Source organism: Aquarana catesbeiana, linkage group LG04 (genome assembly GCF_042186555.1).
Source record: "Aquarana catesbeiana isolate 2022-GZ linkage group LG04, ASM4218655v1, whole genome shotgun sequence".
In the NCBI taxonomy this organism is placed as follows: domain Eukaryota; kingdom Metazoa; phylum Chordata; class Amphibia; order Anura; family Ranidae; genus Aquarana; species Aquarana catesbeiana.
Window position 1 is genome coordinate 459,046,137 of NC_133327.1, and position 22,836 is coordinate 459,068,972.

Here is a 22,836-nt window from a genome sequence, read left to right on the forward strand (position 1 = left end):
CACTTCCTGTCCCAAAGCCAAACAGGAAGTGAGATGAAATCACCGCAAATTAAGGGAATTCCTTGGGGGACCCCCAGGTTACCAGAACTAGTGTCTCCATTGGAATATTTCACCTCTATTACTTTTCTGGTGACAACCTAAAATTTGGCATTTTTTTACTTTTACTTTCAATAATAATGGCCAACAGGTCTCTCTTGAGAAGAGGAGATTAAGGGGGGATATGATCAACATGTATAAATATATAAGTGATCCATATAGTGAACTTGGTGTTGATTTATTCAGTTTAAAGTCATCACAGAGGACAAGGGGGCATTCTTTACTTCTAGAGGAAAAGAGATTTCATCTCCAAATACGGAAAGGTTTCTTCACATTAGGAGCTGTAAAAATGTGAAATAGACTCCCTCCAAAGGTGATTCTGGCCAGCTCAGTAGATTGCTTAAAAAAAAACCTGTTTTTTTCCTTAATGTACATAATATAACTGGGTACTGACATTTATAGGAAAGTTGATCCAGGGAAAATCTGATTGCCTCTTGGTGGACCAGGAAGGATTTTTTTCCCCTGCTGTAGCAAATTGGAGCATGCTCTGCTGATGTTTTTCGCCTTCCTCTGGATCAACTGTGGGTAAAGGATTGTGTATATGGAATTGTATGATTTTTTTTTTTGTTTTTTGATTTTTTTTTAATTGGTTGAACTAGATGTCTTTTTTCAACCTGACTAAATATGTAAATATGTAAATAGAGAGAATGAATCTCCCTAATGAGGGCACAGACAGCAAAAATTATGACAAGCATTCTACTCCCTCTCCACTCTATCTAAAACTAAAAAAAGTTTTGCCTTTAGTTGTACTTTAAATAAAGCAGTATTAAACCCAAAATGTTAATAGATTGCAGCTTTCCAATCATTTGCTTTCTTTTTTAGGCTTTTCCCCTTGGTGATCTGACCGGGAACACATCTCCTGTATTAGAGTGCCTCCCCTCTGGGGGGGGGGGGGTGAATAACAAAAGACTTATTGCCTAGATCACCAGTTAAAACTAAAGAAACAAAAGTCTAAAAAAGAAAACAAATGCAGCCACTACATCTAAGAATTAGTAAGTTGCAATATAAATATTGGCTGTACATGTACTCTATAGTAACTATACATTTTGTCATGTAAAGCAACAGGTTTAGATTAATGTCCCCCTCCTCGGTTTCTTTCCCCTTCTTTTGCTCCATTCAGCCACCATGAATAAGTAAAACACCTGGTACTTCTGGGTGTGCTCATGCTTGGTGAATGGTTTATCATAGCTATATAATTAAGCTGACTGACAAAAAAGACAAAAGTCCATACGGTTCACCCCCGCCCTCAAAATAACAAAAACAAAATGTGAGGTTCATGGGGTTTCTCTGTCGTTTGAAAGCTCTGAATGGGGGTTCAGAGCTTACACAGGGCTGATTCTTCCTTCCTGGTGTTCAGATAGAGCAGCAGAGGAAAAAACAAAGGTGGGTATGTGTTACTTAGAACGGGGCATCAAAGTGAATCTGATGCTTTGATGTGCAAACTAAAAAAGAGTTTAATTGTAAACATACCTCCTTTTTAAAAAATGTTGCTTTCTTTGTTTTCAGGTAAACACTGTAAAATATTGCAAAGTGAGATTATTTTATAAAAAAATATAATATAAAAACTAGTTTTACCTGTGTTTGTGAAGGCCTGAAAGTCGAGTCAAAGCCATTCTGCAAAGCATTAAGGAAGGGCTGAATTTTGTACAGCCCATGGGTTGTTTGGCTGGAGCGAAAGGCCACAATGTGGAAGAACTTCAGGATTTTCTCAAATCTTGATTGCGTCATTGTAAGAGCAATACTCTTGTTGCTATAAAACCCACCACTCCATATACTGAGCACTGACTCGCAGTGATGAGTGCTGGTCGATATCATATAGCCCAGGAAAGCTTTCATTTCTGCAAGAGTGACATCCACCCAAGCATCATCAGATCCAAACCTCTCTTGGTATTTCTTAGCATACATATTTGTTTGTGTCACCATATTTTTAATTACATTGTCAGGGACAAAGAGCTGAAAGAAATCCATTGCGCTGGAAGTAGGTGGCATTTTACGTGTAGGTCCTGCAAATAAACACAAATATATATTTCATAGTTATTATCCTAAAAAAATAAAAACGTATATTACAGAATAAGAGGTAAAGTAAATAACTTAATTTCTGCTTTTGGCTGTTATTTTAAAGCCTAACTCCAGGTTTACTTTCATATTAAATAGATTGTTTGGGCCAGCTTGGCCCGAATAAACTATTTCCTTTACTAATAGATGAGCCCACTGTGAATATTACATACAGTATACATCGCTGTGTTCTAGAAGTGGTGCAGAGACTTCCTGACTGCTGTGAGAACAAAGTTGAGTCAGGCCTGACACTGCTCAGCCATTCACAGGAAGCCTTGTATTTTTATCAATAAATTCAAGGCTTCCTCTGACTAGCTAAGGTGGAAAGGCAGGTGGTCTTATAATCTATATCTCAGCCAATCAGAAGAAGCTTGGTTTCATTGATAAAATGCCTGCATAAAACTGGTTTTATATATCTTAAAGCTGATCTTCAGCAATTACCTTAGACTGATCCAACCTGGTTACATCTAACTATTCATATCACAGGGCTGCTAGGAATTACCTTACCCTGGCCCAGCTTGGTGGCATCTAACTATTCATATATGAGAGGGCTGCTGGGGATGTAAAAAAACATTGTAGTAGCCTATGATACATACAATCTGCATTGGTATCTTCCAAGTGCTTGCTTGAGCAATCTGCATTTGTATACTGAACACAGGGGTTGCTCGCTTGGCACCTACGTCATTCAGAGAACGTCTGTTTTTCCAGTGAATACAAGGTGTTTTTTGTTTGGGCGAGGTGGCGATCATAACAACATTTGCCCCTCCTCTCTGCCTCATCCAGAGAGCCACCTTTAATGGTGACGAAGTGCATAGCAGCTACACTGCTGTCCCTGCAGCCACCTGTTGCCTTCTTTCTCCCCTTTTCTTCTATGATTGCCTAGTGAGATCTCCAGGACTTCCATAGCATAGAAGGTCCTTACAAGGAGTTATCACCAGGAAGTTTGATTACTTTGTTCCCACATATTCGTGAAGTATAAATGTAATACCTTGCTCGAACACCTTACTCTGTGGACTAAATGTATGTCCTTTACCTTGCTTAACTACTTCAGGTCCACCCAGTGGCAGCCCATCCATTAGGGGCGCCTGGCCCCCTAATCTACATGCAGGGCGCCAGAGGCATGGATTCCAATGGAAGGGGGGGTTTGACGCATGTGATTAGAGCCAGAGGATTAAAAAAAAAAAAGGGTGAACTCGGGGCATAGAACGCTGCACTCTGAGCCCACCCAGTTGTGTGAAAGTAGCAAATGAATATTAACTATTCTCACGCTGACTCTCCTCCCAGCCAATCAGGAAGTGGGTTGTGAGACTCCAGGGATGGCTCACCATCCAGCATCTGGCTCAGCCTTCCAGCACTCCTCGGCTCAAACAGGGGAGGGAGGATGAGGGGAGATCAAAGTAATCCCGGCCAGGACATCAGCCTCTTAAGGTAAGGAGGCCATCTGTCTCCTGCAGCGGGGGGGGGGGGGTGTTCCTGGTGTTCCCCGCATTCCTGTCTGTTTCCCAGGAGGGGGGGGCGACCTTGTATCCCGCCGAGGGGCGGCGTTGGTTTACCAACCCATACGAATTAAAATCGGAGCACCAGCCGCCACTGGGTCTACCCCATAGCAGTTTTACTGGTACAGGGCGGCTTTCCCGGGTAGGGGGCGCGCATGCGTGTCGCCGGCAGCTTGCTGTGATCACATACAGCGGGAACACAGAGGCGGGTACAGCAGACTCGATGTTTGCCAGCACCCGCCGATTATCCAGTCCTCCTTTTATAACCGATAATGCTTATACTGGTACTTTCTGTATTGTCTGTTAAAATTTGCAAATAATTCACAAAAAAAATATTAAAAAAAAAAAAAAATATATATATATATATACTCATTATCTAACTTATTTTGCTACCACATACTTCATTCAAAGTCCTACTCCTGTTTTTTGTTTCCAGCTTACATCTGCTATTGGACCATATAAAACGGTGTAATCTGAGAATTCATAGCCTTAAAAAATGATTTGGGGATAACAGGAATGCCATAGGATATTTTAGGTAGGAAAATCCTGTTGATTAAACTTATTCTACCTGCCACTGATAGAGAAAGTTTGATCCATATCGCTAATTTCGGGTTATTAAAATTCTTTAGCGGAGCTATGTTAGACACTAATAAGTCAGGCAGGTGCACTGTGATAAAGATCCCTAAATATTTAAGAGGCAATAGCTCATTTATCAAAAAGTTGGAGTGGGGTTGAGCATACAAAATATGTACCCATTGTCTAAACTTGGAATCAAAGCCAAAGTGTTTCAGGGAACGTTGCAAAAACAGCCACTCTATGGAGTCAAAGGCCTTGGCAGTATCAAGGGATGCCAAGGCACTAGGGTCTGGGAGAAACTCTTGCATCTGCGCCATTATCTGCTCTCTTCAAATACTGATAGATGTTGATTTGGCCAGCACAAAGCTTGTTTGATCACTATGAATGATAGGTAAAAAAAAAAAAAACCTGTTAACTCCATGATTGACAACCTGCGTAAAAGCAATCGTTCTGTCTCAATTATGGAGGCCCCAAAAAAATGATTCTCCAGATGGTATATGACCCCTACCAAAATACAGTCCTTTTATCCTACATCCTCTCCTAATTGTTTCAGGGGGTGTATAGAACAAGGCTCCTTTCTACATATTTTTTTGGAGCTGTAAATTTCTTCAACCAATTTGGCAGGCAGCTGCCAACAAAGTAACACTTGCTACAGGCAAAACAATCACTCTTACACCAAATATATGCCTCTTGTTCACCTCTATACCAAACACTCCTATCTCTTGCAACAGACCCATGTATCACGCTCTTCATACTGTATAGGTACATCCTCTTCAACTCTATATAATTAGTCCCCTTTTTTATTGCATATTATTTATCATTGTAAGATAGTTTCCTACCACCTTTTGTATCTCCCTAGAATTTAATATTTATACTTTTTGACTGTTTTCCCTCAATGATATATTATAACACCGGTATATGCTAATTTCGATTATTGTTACACCTCTCCACAAAACCGCTTTCTATTCAATGTATACATTTTCTTTTTCTGCACTTATGTTCATGATCTTCCCAATAAAAACGATTGTAAATGAAAAAAACTGTTAAGTGTCATGGCGAGGACCTTTGCTAGGATTTTATAATCAATGTTTAGAAAGTAGATTCGTCTGTAGGAGGCACAATATGTTATATATAATCACAAATGGTAAAGAGTAGAGCTTAGCATACACAAAGACATATCTGCCTTCTGACTCCTGGCAAGTTTAATTTATGTTTTTTTTTATTGGTATCCAAAATAAAATGTTTAATTTACTGCAGGTTAAGATAAAGGAAAGTAATGAGTAATAATAATAATTATAATAAGACTTAACAAAGATATATTTTATGAGAAAAAGTTTAATATCAGTATATGTTCTCTTTTTAGATTTTACTGTCACATGTTTTGCAAGATGTTGCACTCCCACAGAACGTATGTTCTTTCCAAACAAAATTAGAACAGTACATTTGTTAATATTTGTTCAAAACAACATTCTTCTTATAGTCAGGATATTTTTTGCTCATATTTTTAAATGATTTAATTACAGAAAGAGTTGGTGTATGCAAAAAACTTTATATTTGCCCTTGAAAACCATCTATATACCTTTAAGTGCAGTTTCAAAATATATAAAACTTAAGATTCAAAGCTTAAAGTGGAACTACACTACATCTGAGCACCGCCAACCAAAAACGCTTTTTAATTCATTTTTAATATTCAAAGCAAACTCGCCCATCGATTGACATCTCTTTGCCTAATTTTGCTGAGAAATCACTTTGGAAAACACACCAGAATTTCTGTGTGTGGACATCTTGCGTAAGGGCAGATGATTGATGTATAAATGACAGAACTAACAGTTGCTGCCCTATACAGATTGCAAATAATAAACCCGACATGAAGATACATAGATTCTTCCAAGAGTTGTCTATACATAACCATTTACAGTGCCTTGCAAACATATTCACCCCCTTGGCTTTTTACCTATTTTGTTACAATACAGGCTTTAGTTCAATGTTTTTTTACTCTGAATTATATGTGATGGATCAGACCACAATAGTCTAAGTTGGTGAAGTAAAATTGGAAAAATATATACATAAAACTATTTTTCAGAAATAAAAAAAATGATAATTGGCATGTGCGTATGTATTCACCCCCTTTGTAATGAAGCCCATAAAAAGCTCTGGTGCAACCAATTATCTTCAGAAGTCACATAATTAGTGAAATGATGTCCACCTGTGTGCAATCTAAGTGTCACATGATCTGTCATTACATATACACACCTTTTTGAAAGGCCCCAGAGGCTGCAACACCTAAGCAAGAGGCACCACTAACCAAACACTGCCATGAAGACCAAGGAACTCTCTAAACAAGTAAGGGACAATGTTGTTGAGAAGTACAAGTCAGGGTTAGGTTATAAAAAAAATATCCAAATCTTTCATGATCCCTAGGAGCACCATCAAATTTATTATAACCATAAAGAACAGGCACAAACAGCAAACCTGCCAAGACACGACTGCACACCAAAACTCAGGGACCGGGCAAGGCGGGCATAAATCAGAGAGGCAGCACAGAGACCTAAGGTAACCCTGGAGGAGCTGCAGAGTTCCACAGCAGAGACTGGAGTATCTGTACATAGGACGACAATAAGCCGTACGCTCCATAAAGAGTTGGACTTTATGGCAGAGTGGCCAGAAGAAAGCCATTATTTTTCAGCAAAAAACAAAATGGCATGTTTTGAGTTTGCAAAAGGCATGTGGGAGACTCCCAAAACATATGGAGGAAGATGCTCTGGTCTGATGAGACTAAAATTGAACTTTTTGGCCATCAAAGAAAATGCTATGTCTGGCGCAAACCCAACACATCACATCACCCAAAGAACACCATCCCCACAGTGAAACATGGTGGTGGCAGCATCATGCTGTGGGGATGTTTTTCAGTAGTCGGGACTGGGAAACTAGTTAGAGTTGAGGGAAAGATGGATGGTGCTAAATACAGGGATATTCTTGAGCAAAACCTGTACCACTGTGTGTGTGATTTGAGGCTAGGACGGAGGTTCACCTTCCAGCAGTACAATGGCCACAAACACACTGCTAAAGTTTAGTGGTTTAAGGGTGTCACTAGTAGTAGTAGTAGAGAAGAGCCACTGTGCAGGTACTGGTAGACAGAGGTACAAACTGGGACAACAGATAGGAAGTCCAGAACCAGGCTGAGGGTCAAACACGGTAAGCAGGGTTTGCAGGTTGGTATCTGAAGACACGGGTAGTCCAGGTGCAAGCAGAGAGTCAGGCTAGGAGACAGGAGACAGTCCAAGAAACAGCCGAGGGTCAAACACAGGAGACTGGTGGAAATCTGATAAACAAGCTGAAGTCAGGTCCAGGAGAGAAGCAGAGAAATCCAATGGCAAATCCGGGTCACAACAAGTAGTCAAGCAAGGTACAGGAGACAGGTTCAGGTAATACAGGGAGCTGAGACAAACCAGCAACTTGTTTGATCCTCTGAGCGCCTTTATAGGCCGCCCAGAGGATCACGTTGGGTGTGCGCTAGTGTGCATGTGCGTGCGTCGTAGCGCCGAACCGCAAATGCGCATGCGCCGGAACACCGTTCCGCCGCGCATGCGCGAAAATACACGGCCGGAATAGAAGGAAAGCTTCTTCTGACAAAGGGGAAACATGTAAATGTATTGGAATGGTCTAATCAAAGCCCAGACCTCAATCCAATAGAAAATCTGTGGTCAGACTTAAATATTGCTTTTCACAAGAGCAAACCATCCAACTTGAAGGAGCTGGAGCAGTTTTGCAAGGCGGAATGGGCAAAAATCCCAGTGGTAAGATGTGGCAAGCTCATAGAGACTTATCCAAAGCAACTTGGAGCTGTGATAGCCGCAAAAGGTGGCTCTACAAAGTATTGACTTTAGGGGGATGAATAGTTATGCACATTGACTTTTTCTGTTATTTTGTCCTATTTGTAGTTTGCTTCACAATAAAGAAAAAAAAAATCTACAATGTTGTGGGCATGTTCTGTAAATTAAATGATGCAAATCCTCAAACAATCCATGTTAATTCCAGGTTGTGAGGCAACAAAACAGGAAAAATGCCAAGGGGGTGAATACTTTTGCAAGGCACTGTATAGAAATGATAATCCGGTTGATTATAAACCTGTCAGAGTTACTAAGAATGTAGGTCCTTCAAAAATGCACTTGATCCAGTTTCCGATTGTACTGCAAGTCATGAGAGGAATGGAAATAGGGTCCGACCACCCAGGTCAGCTCACTACCCCATACCCTTCTTATGCAAGGATATAGTGAAAGGGGCACAAAGGAAGAAAAGAAGGAATAGGGGGGTAAATACAGGGGGGATGTATGGAGAGGGAGTGGGATAATCACCAGCTACTCTCTCCACCCACCCCCGGTTGCTACATATGATACTTATAATCCACTATACCCTCAGGTCGCCACCACTAAAAGGAGTAAAGAGCTGTATAACACAAGTCAAATGTTATCTCGTATCATTTCTTGATACTGCTGAGAGTTCGATATTCAATGTAGCCGAAAAACTGGAAATTCTATCCTGGGTGGTGTACATCAGCTCCTTCATCGCTGCTATATGGTTGATACGCGACACCCATTCTTTCATTGATGAGGGCAATTTGGACCTCCAATGGACTGGTAAGCATAATCTAGCAGTATTAGTCATATGCAAAGCCACCGACTTATAGTATATTTTTGGGGGAATTTTGGAGAAATGAAGGAGGTACTGTGCTGGTGAAAACTCCAACGGAAGCGAAGAGATCTCAGTCGTCGCGTTATGCACCTTACACCAGTACGGCCGAATCAGTGGACACGTCCACCATATGTGGAGAAAAGTACCCAAATCCTGTTCACACTGCCAGCACCGATCTGAGACTGTTGGAATACATTTGTGGAGCAATTCCGTTGTCTTATACCACCTCCTTTTAATTTTATACCCGTCTTCCTGAGTGTTTACAGAGCCTTTGCGGATATACAAATTATTGCAGTCCCAACTAGTGTCTTCTATCACCGTGTCCAGCTCAGTCTCCCAGAATGCATGTTCCGGGCACAAGGAAGCATAAGGTTCCCCGAACATTAAAGCGTAGAGCACTGAAATCAGATGACTCTGGGGAGACGAGCTAGAACACTGGGATTCAAAAACAGTAGGGGCTTTCATGAAGCTCTCTGTTCACTGAATTGTCTAAATGGCGTTTTAGTTGAATATAGGCCCAAAAAGGGAAAGACTTATGCTGGCCATTCACTATAAAAAAAAACGAACGGCAAGTTTGGAAAATTTCTGCAGAATGTACGATAAATTGCAAGGTTAATGCGTTTCCCGTTCGAACTGTCTGCACTAGGTAGATGTAAAAAAACGAACAAAAAAAATTTATTTATTTATGTCCACTGAACGATTTATCGGTCATTACATGATGGCACGATCATTTGCGGTCACGGTCGAATGTTCGTTTTTCGAAAATGGGTTCGGCCGATTTTTCGTATAGTGTATGGCCAGCATTAGTGTTGGACAATGCTGCCAGCTCTCCCTGGCAGAGGAACCTACCCCTAGAGAAAAAGTGTTTAGCTTGCACTTCTGCGTATGGCCACTCCGCATATATAGGCCTTAGCCATACCTGGAAGAAAGTCTGGGTCACCATTGATAGGTGTGATCACGCAGTTTTTAGCTGAGAGTGAGTGCACTTTGCAGGCCCTTTCAAAAGCATGAAGGGTCACCCCAATAAGAGGATGTGAATGAATGATTGGTGGTATGTGTTTTTTCGAGAACCAGGGAATTGAGCGAAGCTCAGCTCCTGAGATCAATTGCTCCAGCAGCACCCAGCTCTTGCATCGTGTGTGTAGCCTCCAGTCCACTACCTGAGTCAGATGGACTGCCCATTAATACCACTGCAGATCCGGGAGGCCAATTCTGCCTCCAGATTTTGGTAACACCAGCTTCGCCCACCCAATTCGTACCGCCTTGGTTCCCCAGAGGAAAGCCCTACACATCCTCTTGTATGCCGTGAAGGAGGGCGGCAAGTGAATCGGGATAGTCTGCAGTTTATACAGTAGACGGGGAAGCACCGTCGTCTTTAGATCTGAGGCCCGTCCAAACCAGGAAATGGTGGGGACCTCCCGCCTGTCGAGATCCTGCTGTATATAATTTTCAGTTCTGACAAGAAGTTTTTTTTCGTAAAGATCTTTTAGTTTACTAGGGAGTTGAATACCTAAATAGGTGATGGCATCTGCTTTCCAGCGGAACGGAAAGTTTGTCTGACAAGGTTGTACTAGTTTAGGGGATAGCGAGATGTTTAGTGCGAAAGATTTTGAGTAATTAATTTTCAAGTTTGAGATCATTTTAAACTATTCTAGAACTGGCATTAGATTGGGTAAGGACGTCAGTGGAGATGGAAGAGCAGGATATCATCTGCAAAGGCAGCAATCTTATATTCCCGTTGATGTACCTAGATTCCTTTTATGTTCAGATTTGCTCGAATGCAGCACAAAAGAGGTTCCAAAGGAAGGATATATAGCAAGGGAGAAAGAGGACATCCCTGTCTGGTTCCATTATGGATGGGGAAGGCATCCGAGAAGTGGCCATTGACCCGAACTCTAGCTCTTGGATTGGCATATAGAACTCCAATAAAGGCCCGCATACAGCTGCCCAGTCCCAGGGCCCCCAAAACCGCGTCCATATAGTCCAAGGCCACTCAGTCAAACGCCTTCTCTGCATCCATTGCCAGAAAGAAACCTTCACACTGGGTAGAGGTGAGCCAGTGATGTAAGTTTAGGGCCTTGATGGTGTTGTCCCTGGCTTCTCTGCTAGGGTCAAAGACAACCTGGTCCAGGCCTACCCAAGCAGGCACGTGATAAGACAATTGGGTTGCCAGGATCTTGGAGAACAATTTGACATCCACATTCAGGAGAGAAATGGGTCAGTAATTGGCTACATTAGTGGGGTCTTTATTCACTTTAGGGATTACTGAAATATATGCCTCTAATGGGCTTCCCGAAGAGCAAGGGGAGTGAGAGAGGGTGTCGAAGGCCTTAAGAAAACCTGGCGTCAAGAGATCTGCTAAGCATTGAAATTATTGTGCCGAGAAGCCACCTGGACTTTTACCAGGCTTTGCAGCCTTCAAGGCCTCTTCCCACTCCTCTGATGACAATGGGGTTTCCAAGGCCTGCCAGTCATTAGTAGAAAGAGCACGAGGGCTATATTTGCAGAGGAAATCCCATATGAGATCCGAACGTGCATTTTCTGCTACAGGTCTGTTTTCATGTGATTTAAGATCATACAGTTTGCTATAAAAGGAGTGAAACTGATGAGCAATGTCTTTGTTTTTGGAATGAGTTACCCCACCCGTATATACTACATGATGGACAGTAGAAGCGAGGGTGCGTTTCTGCGTGAACCTCGCTAAAAGCCTCCCTGGTTTATTGCCTTGTTCATAGAACAATTTCTGTGATAGCATCTGCCGCTTCCGTGTCCTTTTAAATAGTTCCTCTAGCAGAAGTGCCCGTGTGTTGGCTAAGTCTTTTGTTACCCTAATTGCCAGTGAACATTTATGCTGTTTCCAGCAAGGTTATTTTGTCAGACAAGGCTCGAACCAAGGTTTGGTGTTCCTTTTTTTTCCTGGCTGCAATGGCCAGCAGGTGGCCTCGCACAACATACTTATGTGCCTGCCATTGAGTCATAGGGGACACATCTGGTGTGTCATTATGTCGGAAGTAGTCCAATGGTCTGTTTGATGTCATCTAAAACCCCAGGATCAGTAAGGGAGGCATCCATGCTCCAGATCCTGGTAGACATTTCCCTCTGAGGGAATCGGAAATTCAGTGTAAATGGGTGATGGTCAGAAAGTACTATGTTCTCTATAGTCGCATCATAGAGGTAGGACAGGTCTGCCTGGTGAATGAAAAGGTAATCCAGCCTCGAGTAGCGGTTATGCGGAGATGAGAAAAATGTATAATCTTTCTCCTGCAGATTCAAAGTGCGCCAAGTATCATGGAGCGTGAGAGGCCAAATGAAGCTTCACTTGATGTAAAGCAGAAAATGGAATGGAAGAGGTACCAGTGGAGGCATGTTGAAGTCTCCCCCCAGAATTAAAAGGCCTGTCTGGAATGTCGTGAGCTTCAGGGAGTACATCTTTCAAAAAGGTCACCTGTCTAAAGTTGGGACACAATATATTTGCCAGTCACCGGTCTGTCTTTTCAGATCCCTTTCAGAAAAAGGAATCTGCCCTCTGGGTCAAGCATCTGGTCAGTAAGGAGAAATGCGAACGATTTAGCAATCACTATTGAAACCCCTTTCGTTTTGGAGTCAGCACAGGTCGCATGATATACCTCCAGGAATCGACTATTGGATAGGCAGGAATGGAGCCTAATGTAAAGTGGGTTTCCTGCAGAAATACCACTTGGGCTCTATGGCGGTATGCTTCAGCAAGAACACTGCTACATTTTTCCCAGAATATTGAGGCCTTTAGCATTTAATGAGTAAACCTTGAGGGATAGAGGAGCTGACGAGTGCACCGTAGAAGGCATATTCAGTGGATGTGAGTGCGTATCGATACCACCCCCAAGTTTTGGGTGGGAAGGGTCAGAGGGGAAGGGGGAAAAGGGAAGGGAATGGAAGAGAGAAAGGGAAGGAGGAGTGAAAGAAGGAGGGAAAAAAGGTAGGAGCTAAACCTGACCTAGTAAGACACTCAGGGCGCCCCAACAACCTAAGAGGGATTTAGCACCCGTGTGGGACAGCTATCGCAGATATGGGGTTCGTAAAAAATATACCGGAGGTATTTCTAGTCCAGCTGAACTACCTAAAAGGGGATAGTATTGGGTACAAGAGTGAGGGAAGACTATTCCGGCTAGTTTCAAAGAGGGAACCTGCCTCTAAAGGGGGGGAAGGAACCTAACACTAAAACAAAAATATACATCCTACCATCCAGAAACCTCAGAATGTAAGCGTAAACATTAAGGAAAAGCCTCAGTTATGAGAGATGGAGAGACGTCGAGCAGGCCCACCCATTATAGGCGAGTAGGGCCCCCCATCTGTGAACCGCCATGCAGCAAAACTGAAGATCCCTGACGGGTCAAAAATATCCAATAGCAATATGTAGCAACATAGAGCAGGACCACTAAATAAAGAGCGTAACCGCTACTGTGTTTACTACACTGGTCGATCAGGACCTCTGGGCCCGGGAACACTTAAACCAAATGTATACCCAGGAACAAGAGATCCCATTGCCCAGCTCATTTCCAGGGTGTACTCCCTGAGATAACTAATAAAAGGAGATTATAAAATTGATAAACCATAAGACCATGGGAGAACTCTTATAGCTTCTTATGGACAAGGTAAGAATGTCACCTGACTCTGAGCTCTCCAGATCGTCTAACATACTATACATATAACATACTAGCCAGGGCTCCTTGCCTCCTATTAAACTTTGAATTGTCTTAGTGATGAGAGATCTAACGTATTGAAAAAGCAACACGAGACAGATAATATACTGTACATTCTTGGTAAGCTGAGCTGAACACCTTCCCTCCAGAACCTTTTGAATACAATTATGGATCACTGTAATGCCGGTGTGTTTCCTGCAACAGCAATATAGCGAGTCTGAGTCCCATAGGCTCAACTAAGAACCTAAGAGAGCTAGCAGAGAAAATAACCCCCCCCCAAAGAAAGAAAAGGGGGGGTACGACATAATGCCCAGTATTACTGCTACTATGGCGGTTACCGAGGACCTACCATACTCGTTTCCCTGCAGAAATGATCAGTGACTCAGTCATATCATAAGGCAAACGTGAGCAAGAAAGAGAACAGAACATCTTTGGTATTCCCGCACAGTAGCTGTCCAAGATCTTCCAGGTGTCTCAGTGTACCAGGGTGGGGAGAACAAGCATCTCCCCAAGGCTCAACTGCGGCCTTGTTTGGGAGAGATCCCTTCAACATTTGACAAGAGCCGGAGATGTAGCGTAGAGAGTGTGGGATCCTTGGAGATAAGAGCCTACCTCTGTTCTCTGCTGGCTCAAGGCTCCGTAATGAGAGTACCAGTCGTACACTCGGGCTGCAGCAATGCCTGATCTAGCGAGTGCACTCCCCCAGAGCATGGGAAGGACATCCGAATCTCCAGTTGTAATGGAATGTGAGGCACCTATCAGTGCAAGGGAGAACACGTGTGCAAATGTCAAAACCCAGAAATTCTTTACCATTCGCTCGCCATATGCTAGGATTCAGGAGTAGCATTACGAACCACATCTCTAGTCAGTGAATACCATTAAGAGGTAGGGACAGAGAGAATCTAAGGGTCAGCTCACCACACCGTTGTCTGTGTATTTAATGATCAGTCCTGCGATGAGCAGATGGAGACTCGTGGACTCATCAGTTTCCATAGCTCTACGACGTCTTGGCGGAGAGTTAGCCAAGGGGCTGCAGCATTGTTGTCTGCTTCTTTGCAACCTCGGGGTGTCATTAGGCTGGGTAGAGATCAATGGATCTGATTGCAAGAACACACCATACCAGTCCGGAACGTGGACCACCGGGATGCCGAGGGTGTCACAGAAAGTTTGAAGGTTGGAGGTCTGCCGGTGTTCGCAGTTGCGCTGTGCGATTTCCATTAATCGCTTGTAGGCAAAGTGGGAACTTCCACCGATAAGGGATACGTCTGTCCTGCAGGACTTGAAGGAGAGGGCGCAGATCTCTCCTGTGCTGCAGAGTACTAGCAGATAGATCTTGAAACAGCTGGATGCATACTCCTTGATTTTCCAAGTGAGCATGGTTGCGTGGTAAACTTAGTATTTCCTCCTTTTGAGTAAAGCAAACCACACAGCATCACTGGGTGGGTCAGTGTCTTTTCCCCTAGGCCTCAGAGCTCTGTGACACCTCTCCATTTCAACAGGGGCATCTAGCGGTCTGTCTAAAAGAGCATTGAAAACAGCCCACACAGCAGCTTGTAATTGGGGAACTTCTACTGACTCTGGTATCCCCCTAACATGCAGATTGCTTCTGCGGCCCCTATTGTCCAGATCTTCCATATGCCTATGCATGTCCATAAGACGCTGGGTATGCACATTTGTGACTCGCTGTACCTGTTGGATGGCCGCTCCGTGTGTCATGGCTGCCGATTCCACATGTTCCAGGCGAGAGGCAACAGCTCTGATGTCCCTTTTTAGGTCAAAAATTCCAGCTGACAAGGTATTCTTGATGTCTAGAGCCACTTGCTAGACCTCAGCTAGACACAGGAGAGGAGAGGTCTGTAAAGTAGTTACACTCGCCAGAGAGACTGCTGGGGAGTCAGCTCACTGCACTATCTCGCTTGAGATGCGGCCTGCGAGTCAGCATGCTGGAATGTTCCTACACAGCTGGGTAGACGGGTCCAGCTGAGATTGGGTGGCTGACTGGCTTCTCCCCGTCATCTTTGTGCTGTTGGGTCGAGGTTTTCCCGCTGCTGAAATGCCAAATTGAAGCCCTGGATGGCAGAGCTCCTTCTTTATGCTGCCATCCTTCTCTGGTGCTAGGCCACGCCCTTGGTTTTTATATACAGTGGGGATGGAAAGTATTCAGACCCCCTTAAATTTTTCACTCTTTGTTATATTGCAGCCATTTGTTAAAATCATTTAAGTTCATTTTTTTTCCTCATTAATGTACACAGCACCCCATATTGACAGAAAAACACAGAACTGTTGACATTTTTGCAGATTTATTAAAAAAGAAAAACTGAAATATCACATGGTCCTAAGTATTCAGACCCTTTGCTCAGTATTTAGTAGAAGCACCCCTTTAATCTAATACAGCCATGAGTCTTTTTGGAAAAGATGCAACAAGTTTTTCACACCTTAATTTGGGGATCCTCTGCCATTCCTCCTTGCAGATTCTCTCCAGTTCTGTCAGGTTGGATGGTAAACGTTGGTGGACAGCCATTTTTAGGTCTCCCCAGAGATGCTCAATTGGGTTTAAGTCAGGGTTCTGGCTGGGCCATTCAAGAACAGTCATGGAGTTGTTGTGAAGCCACTCCTTCGTTATTTTAGCTGTGTGCTTAGGGTCATTGTCTTGTTGGAAGGTAAACCTTCGGCCCAGTCTGAGGTCCTGAGCACTCTGGAGAAGGTTTTCGTCCAGGATATCCCTGTACTTGGCCGCATTCATCATTCCCTCGATTGTAACCAGTCGTCCTGTCCCTGCAGCTGAAAAACACCCCCACAGCATGATGCTGCCACCACCATGCTTCACTGTTGGGACTGTATTAGACAGGTGATGAGCAGTGCCTGGTTTTCTCCACACATACCGCTTAGAATTAAGGCCAAAAAGTTCTATCTTGGTCTCATCAGACCGAAGAATCTTATTTCTCACCATTTTTGAGTCCTTCAGGTGTTTTTAAGCAAACTCCATGTGGGCTTTCATGTGTCTTGCACTGAGGAAAGGCTTCCGTCGGGCCACTCTGCCATAAAGCCCCGACTGGTGGAGGGCTGCAGTGATGGTTGATTTTCTACAACTTTCTCCAATGTCCCGACTGCATCTCTGGAGCTCAGCCACAGTGATCTTTGGGTTCTTCTTGACCTCTCTCACCAAGGCTCGTCTCCCCTGATAGCTCAGTTTGGCCAGATGGCCAGCTCTAGGAAGGGTTCTGGTCGTCCAAAACATTTTCCATTTGAGGATTATGGAGGCCACTGTGCTCTTAGGAACCTTAAGTGCAGCAGAATTTTTTTGTAACCTTGGCCAGATCTGTGTCTTGTCACAATTCTGTCTCTGAGCTCTTCAGGCAGTTCCTTTGACCTCATGATTCTCATTTGCTCTGACAAGCACTGTGAGCTGTAAGGTCTTATATAGACAGGTGTGTGGCTTTCCTAAGTCCAATCAGTATAATCAAACACAGCTGGACTCAAATGAAGGTGTAGAACCATCTCAAGGATGATCAGAAGAAATGGACAGCACCTGAGTTAAATATATGAGTGTCACAGCAAAGGGTCTGAATACTTAGGACCATGTGATATTTCAGTTTTTCTTTTTTAAATAAATCTGCAAAAATGTCAACAATCCTGTGTTTTTCTGTCAATATGGGATGCTGTGTGTATATTATTGAGGAAAAAGATGAACTTAAATGATTTTAGCAAATGGCTGCTAAAGAAAAATATTACAAAGCATATAACACCAGAACATATAATACAAGAACATCAAAGATACTTATCACACGGTCTCCTCGGCTGGGCTCAAAATGGTAGAGAGATAGGCATAAGGCCCATGAGGCATGGGCACAAGCCAAGAACAAAAAGGGGTAGAGAGAAAGCTCTCTGACTCGTTAAGCCCTTTATACTTCAATCATACACCATCCAGACCCAACCCCTTTGCCATCCCATCTAGACTTTTAATGAATCACAGTACTTATAGGGTAGTCCTCCTCAATATATTATATTACTGTCCATCCTGCTGTATTGGCCTCTAGGGGCAGTGTCCATGTATCATGTCTATATAACTTCAATGCCTTTTGGTCCTTTGAACGTCTGTAGCAGGACATTTATCAATCATCTTGTTAGCTATTGTCCCTTTCAAGCTTGCTTGCATAGCGTTATAACTTCAGATGTTCCGGAGCCAAGCTTGTTCAGCCTTGATGGCCTGATCTCTTCTTTCAGATAGGTTGCACATCAAAGCTTTGCAGCATGTTACATTCCAGACTGCCCCCAAGAAAGCAAAGGTTTGGTTGTATCAACCAGAAAGAAATTCCAGAAATATGATATTAAATCATGTTGCCAATATATATATATATATATATATATATATATATATATATATATATAATATATATATATCGTGGCAGAGCAAGGCTCTGTCCCTATTAAAATGGGGTTAAAGTGGACACAGAGTCTGCTGAGTGCAGAGCTACAGAGTGTAAATTTGAAACAGAGAAAACTGCTCTGGCAGTTTTCTCCAGGTTTTGCTAGTTCCTTATGGGGCTCTGTAGTTTGGAGATCCTTCAGAGTCTTGGGTGGGACAGGATCTCCAACCCTGTGTCTGGGTCTTGTGGACAGCCAGCAGGGTGTGTGCCCAGGTGCACACAGCCCATATAACGAAGGGCTGGTGAGAGCAGAAGGAGGAGGAAGGTGGAGTTGGAGCAGTGGCTGCTAGTAAGTGTCTCTGTGTGAGAATAAATGCTGTGTGCATTGAAGGGCTTGAAGCTGTGTGCGTCCAAGGAGCCCAAAGCTGTGTGCGTTGAAGGGCTTGAAGCTGTGTGCGTCCAAGGAGCCCAAAGCTGTGTGCGTTGAAGGGCTTGAAGCTGTGTGCGGCCAAGGAGCCTAAGACTGTGTGCATCCAAGCAGCTCGTTTGAGGGGCCTGTACCTATAGCAGCATTACTGCTGAAGAGTAGGTTTTGGATTTTGTGTATTTAATTGAAGCTTGGACCCCTGCGTGGGATTCCTGGATGGACTTTTGTTTTGTTTTTCCCTTTAACCACTTAAGGACCGCCTAACGCCGATTTACGTCGGCAAGGCGGCACGGGCAGGCAAAATCACGTACATGTACGTGATTTGCCTCTCGCGGGTGGGGGGTCCGATCGGACCCCCCCCCGGTGCCCGAAGCGGTCCCGTTCTGTTCCCCGGCGATCCGAGATGAGGGGGAGGCCATCCGTTCGTGGCCCCCCCCTCGCGATCGCCGCCGGCCAATGGGAACACTCCTTTGCTGCTGTATGCTAAACAGCAGCAAAGGAAATGATGTCATCTCCCCTCGGCTCGGTATTTTCCGTTCCAGCGCCGAGGGGAGAAGACATCAATGTGAGTGCACAACACACACACACACAGTAGAACATGCCAGGCATACAAAACACCCCGATCCCCCCCCCGATCGCCCCCCGATCCCCCCCCAATCACCCCCCCCCCCCCCCTGTCACAAACTGACACCAGCAGGTTTTTTTTTTTTTTTTTTTTTTTTTTTTCTGATTACTGCATAGTGTCAGTTTGTGACAGTTACAGTGTTGGGACAGTGAGTATCACCCCCCTTTAGGTCTAGGGTACCCCCCTAACCCCCCCTAATAAAGTTTTAACCCCTTGATCACCCCCTGTCACCAGTGTTGCTAAGCGATCATTTTTCTGATCGCTGTATTAGTGTCGCTGGTGACGCTAGTTAGTGAGGTAAATATTTAGGTTCGCCGTCAGCGTTTTATAGTGACAGGGACCCCCATATACTACCTAATAAATGTTTTAACCCCTTGATTGCCCCCTAGTTAACCCTTTCACCACTGATCACCGTATAACCGTTACGGGTGACGCAGGTTAGTTCGTTTATTTTTTATAGTGTCAGGGCACCCGCCGTTTATTACCTAATAAAGGTTTAGCCCCCTGATCGCCCGGCGGTGATATGCGTCGCCCCAGGCAGCGTCAGATTAGCGCCAGTACCGCTAACACCCACGCACGCAGCATGCGCCTCCCTTAGTGGTATAGTATCTGATCGGATCAATATCTGATCTGATCAGATCTATACTAGCGTCCCCAGCAGTTTAGGGTTCCCAAAAACACAGTGTTAGCGGGATCAGCCCAGATACCCGCTAGCACCTGCGTTTTGCCCCTCCGCCCAGCCCACCCAAGTGCAGTATCGATCGATCACTGTCACTTACAAAACACTAAACGCATAACTGCAGCGTTCACAGAGTCAGGCCTGATCCCTGCGATCGCTAACAGTTTTTTTGGTAGCATTTTGGTGAACTGGCAAGCAAGCACCAGGCAGCGTCAGGTTAGCGCCAGTACCGCTAACACCCACGCACGCACCGTACACCTCCCTTAGTGGTATAGTATCTGATCGGATCAATATCTGATCCGATCAGATCTATACTAGCGTCCCCAGCAGTTTAGGGTTCCCAAAAACGCAGTGTTAGCGGGATCAGCCCAGATACCTGCTAGCACCTGCGTTGTGCCCCTCCGCCCGGCCCAGCCCAGCCCACCCAAGTGCAGTATCGATCGATCACTGACACTTACAAGGCACTAAACGCATAACTGCAGCGTTCGCAGAGTCAGGCCTGATCCCTGCGATCGCTAACAGTTTTTTTGGTAGCATTTTGGTGAACTAGCAAGCACCGGCCCCAGGCAGCGTCAGGTTAGCGCCAGTACCACTAACACCCACGCACGCAGCATACGCCTCCTTTAGTGGTATAGTATCTGAACGGATCAATATCTGATCCGATCAGATCAGATCTATACTAGCGTCCCCAGCAGTTTAGGGTTCCCAAAAACGCAGTGTTAGCGGGATCAACCCAGATACCTGCTAGCACCTGCGTTTTGCCCCTCCGCCCGGCCCAGTCCAGCCCACCCAAGTGCAGTATCGATCGATCACTGTCACTTACAAAACACTAAACGCATAACTGCAGCGTTTGCAGAGTCAGGCCTGATCCCTGCGATCGCTAACAGTTTTTTTGGAAGCTTTTTATTGAACTGGCAAGCACCAGCGGCCTAGTACACCCCGGTCGTAGTCAAACCAGCACTGCAGTAACACTTGGTGACGTGGCGAGTCCCATAAGTGCAGTTCAAGCTGGTGAGGTGACAAGCACAAGTAGTGTCCCGCTGCCACCAAAAAGACAAACACAGGCCCGTCGTGCCCATAGTGCCCTTCCTGCTGCATTCGCCAATCCTAATTGGGAACCCACCACTTCTGCAGCGCCCGTACTTCCCCCATTCACATCCCCCAACGAAATGCAGTCGGCTGCATGAGAGGCATTTTTATGTGCTCCCGAGTACCCCTACCCAACGAACCCCCCCCAAAAAGATGTTGTGTCTGCAGCAAACGCGGATATAGGCGTGACACCCGCTATTATTGTCCCTTCTGTCCTGACAATCCTGGTCTTTGCATTGGGGAATGTTTTGAACGCTACCATACACTAGTTGAGTATTAGCGTAGGGTACAGCATTGCACAGACTAGGCACACTTTCACAGGGTCTCCCAAGATGCCATCGCATTTTGAGAGACCCGAACCTGGAACCGGTTACAGTTATAAAAGTTAGTTACAAAAAAAGTGTAAAAAAAAAAAATATATATATAAAATAAAAAAAAATAGTTGTCGTTTTATTGTTCTCTCTCTCTATTCTCTCTCTCTATTGTTCTGCTCTTTTTTTACTGTATTCTATTCTGCAGTGTTTTATTGTTATTGTTATTGTTATTGTTATTATGTTTTATCATGTTTGTTTTTCAGGTATGTAATTATTTATACTTTATTGTTTACTGTGCTTTATTGTTAACCATTTTTTTGTCTTCAGGTACGCCATTCACAACTTTGAGTGGTTATACCAGAATGATGCCTGCAGGTTTAGGTATCATCTTGGTATCATTCTTTTCAGCCAGCGGTCGGCTTTCATGTAAAAGCAATCCTAGCGGCTAATTAGCCTCTAGACTGCCTTTACAACCCGTGGGAGGGAATGCCCCCCCCCCCCCACCGTCTTCCGTGTTTTTCTCTGGCTCTCCTGTCTCAACAGGGAACCTGAGAATGCAGCCGGTGATTCAGCCAGCTGACCATAGAGCTGATCAGAGACAAGAGTGGCTCCAAACATCTCTATGGCCTAAGAAACCGGAAGCTACGAGCATTTTATGACTTAGATTTCGCCGGATGTAAATAGCGCCATTGGGAAATTGGGGAAGCATTTTATCACACCGATCTTGGTGTGGTCAGATGCTTTGAGGGCAGAGGAGAGATCTAGGGTCTAATAGACCCCAATTTTTTCAAAAAAGAGTACCTGTCACTACCTATTGCTATCATAGGGGATATTTACATTCCCCGAGATAACAATAAAAATGATTTAAAAAAAAAAAAAATGAAAGGAACAGTTTAAAAATAAGATAAAAAAGCAAAAAAATAATAAAGAAAAAAAAAAAAAAAAAAAAAAGCACCCCTGTCGCCCCCTGCTCTTGCGCTAAGGCGAACGCAAGCGGCGGTCTGTCGTCAAACGTAAACAGCAATTGCACCATGCATGTGAGGTATCGCCGCGAAGGTCAGATCGAGGGCAGTAATTTTTGCAGTAGACCTCCTCTCCAATTCTAAAGTGGTAACCTGTAAAGGCTTTTAAAGGCTTTTAAAAATGTATTTATTTTGTTGCCACTGCACGTTTGTGCGCAATTGTAAAGCATGTCATGTTTGGTATCCATGTACTCGGTCTAAGATCATCTTTTTTATTTCATCAAACATTTGGGCAATATAGTGTGTTTTAGTGCATTAAAATTTAAAAAAGTGTGTTTTTTCCCCAAAAAATGCGTTTGAAAAATCGCTGCGCAAATACTGTGTGAAAAAAAAAAATGAAACACCCACCATTTTAATCTGTAGGGCATTTGCTTTAAAAAAATATATAATGTTTGGGGGTTCAAAGTAATTTTCTTGCAAAAAAAAAAAAACTTTTTCATGTAAAAAATAAGTGTCAGAAAGGGCTTTGTCTTCAAGTGGTTAGAAGAGTGGGTGATGTGTGACATAAGCTTCTAAATGTTGTGCATAAAATGCCAGGACAGTTCAAAACCCCCCCAAATGACCCCATTTTGGAAAGTAGACACCCCAAGCTATTTGCTGAGAGGCATGTTGAGTCCATGGAATATTTTATATTGCGACACAAGTTGCGGGAAAGAGACAAATTTTTTTTTTTTTTTTTTTTTTTTTGCACAAAGTTGTCACTAAATGATATATTGCTC

The 22,836-nt window shown here is 43.9% G+C and overlaps 1 protein-coding gene across 1 annotated transcript in view; it reads right to left on the reverse strand.

Annotated features, from left to right (window-relative positions):
* Window positions 1-22,836, reverse strand: part of PGBD5 (piggyBac transposable element derived 5) — a 313,503-nt gene that overhangs the window by 146,788 nt on the left and 143,879 nt on the right. The window contains exon 2 of the mRNA XM_073627538.1: window positions 1,672-2,099. Coding sequence (XP_073483639.1) covers window positions 1,672-2,099 — 428 coding nt within the window. The remainder of the gene's footprint in view (window positions 1-1,671; window positions 2,100-22,836) is intronic.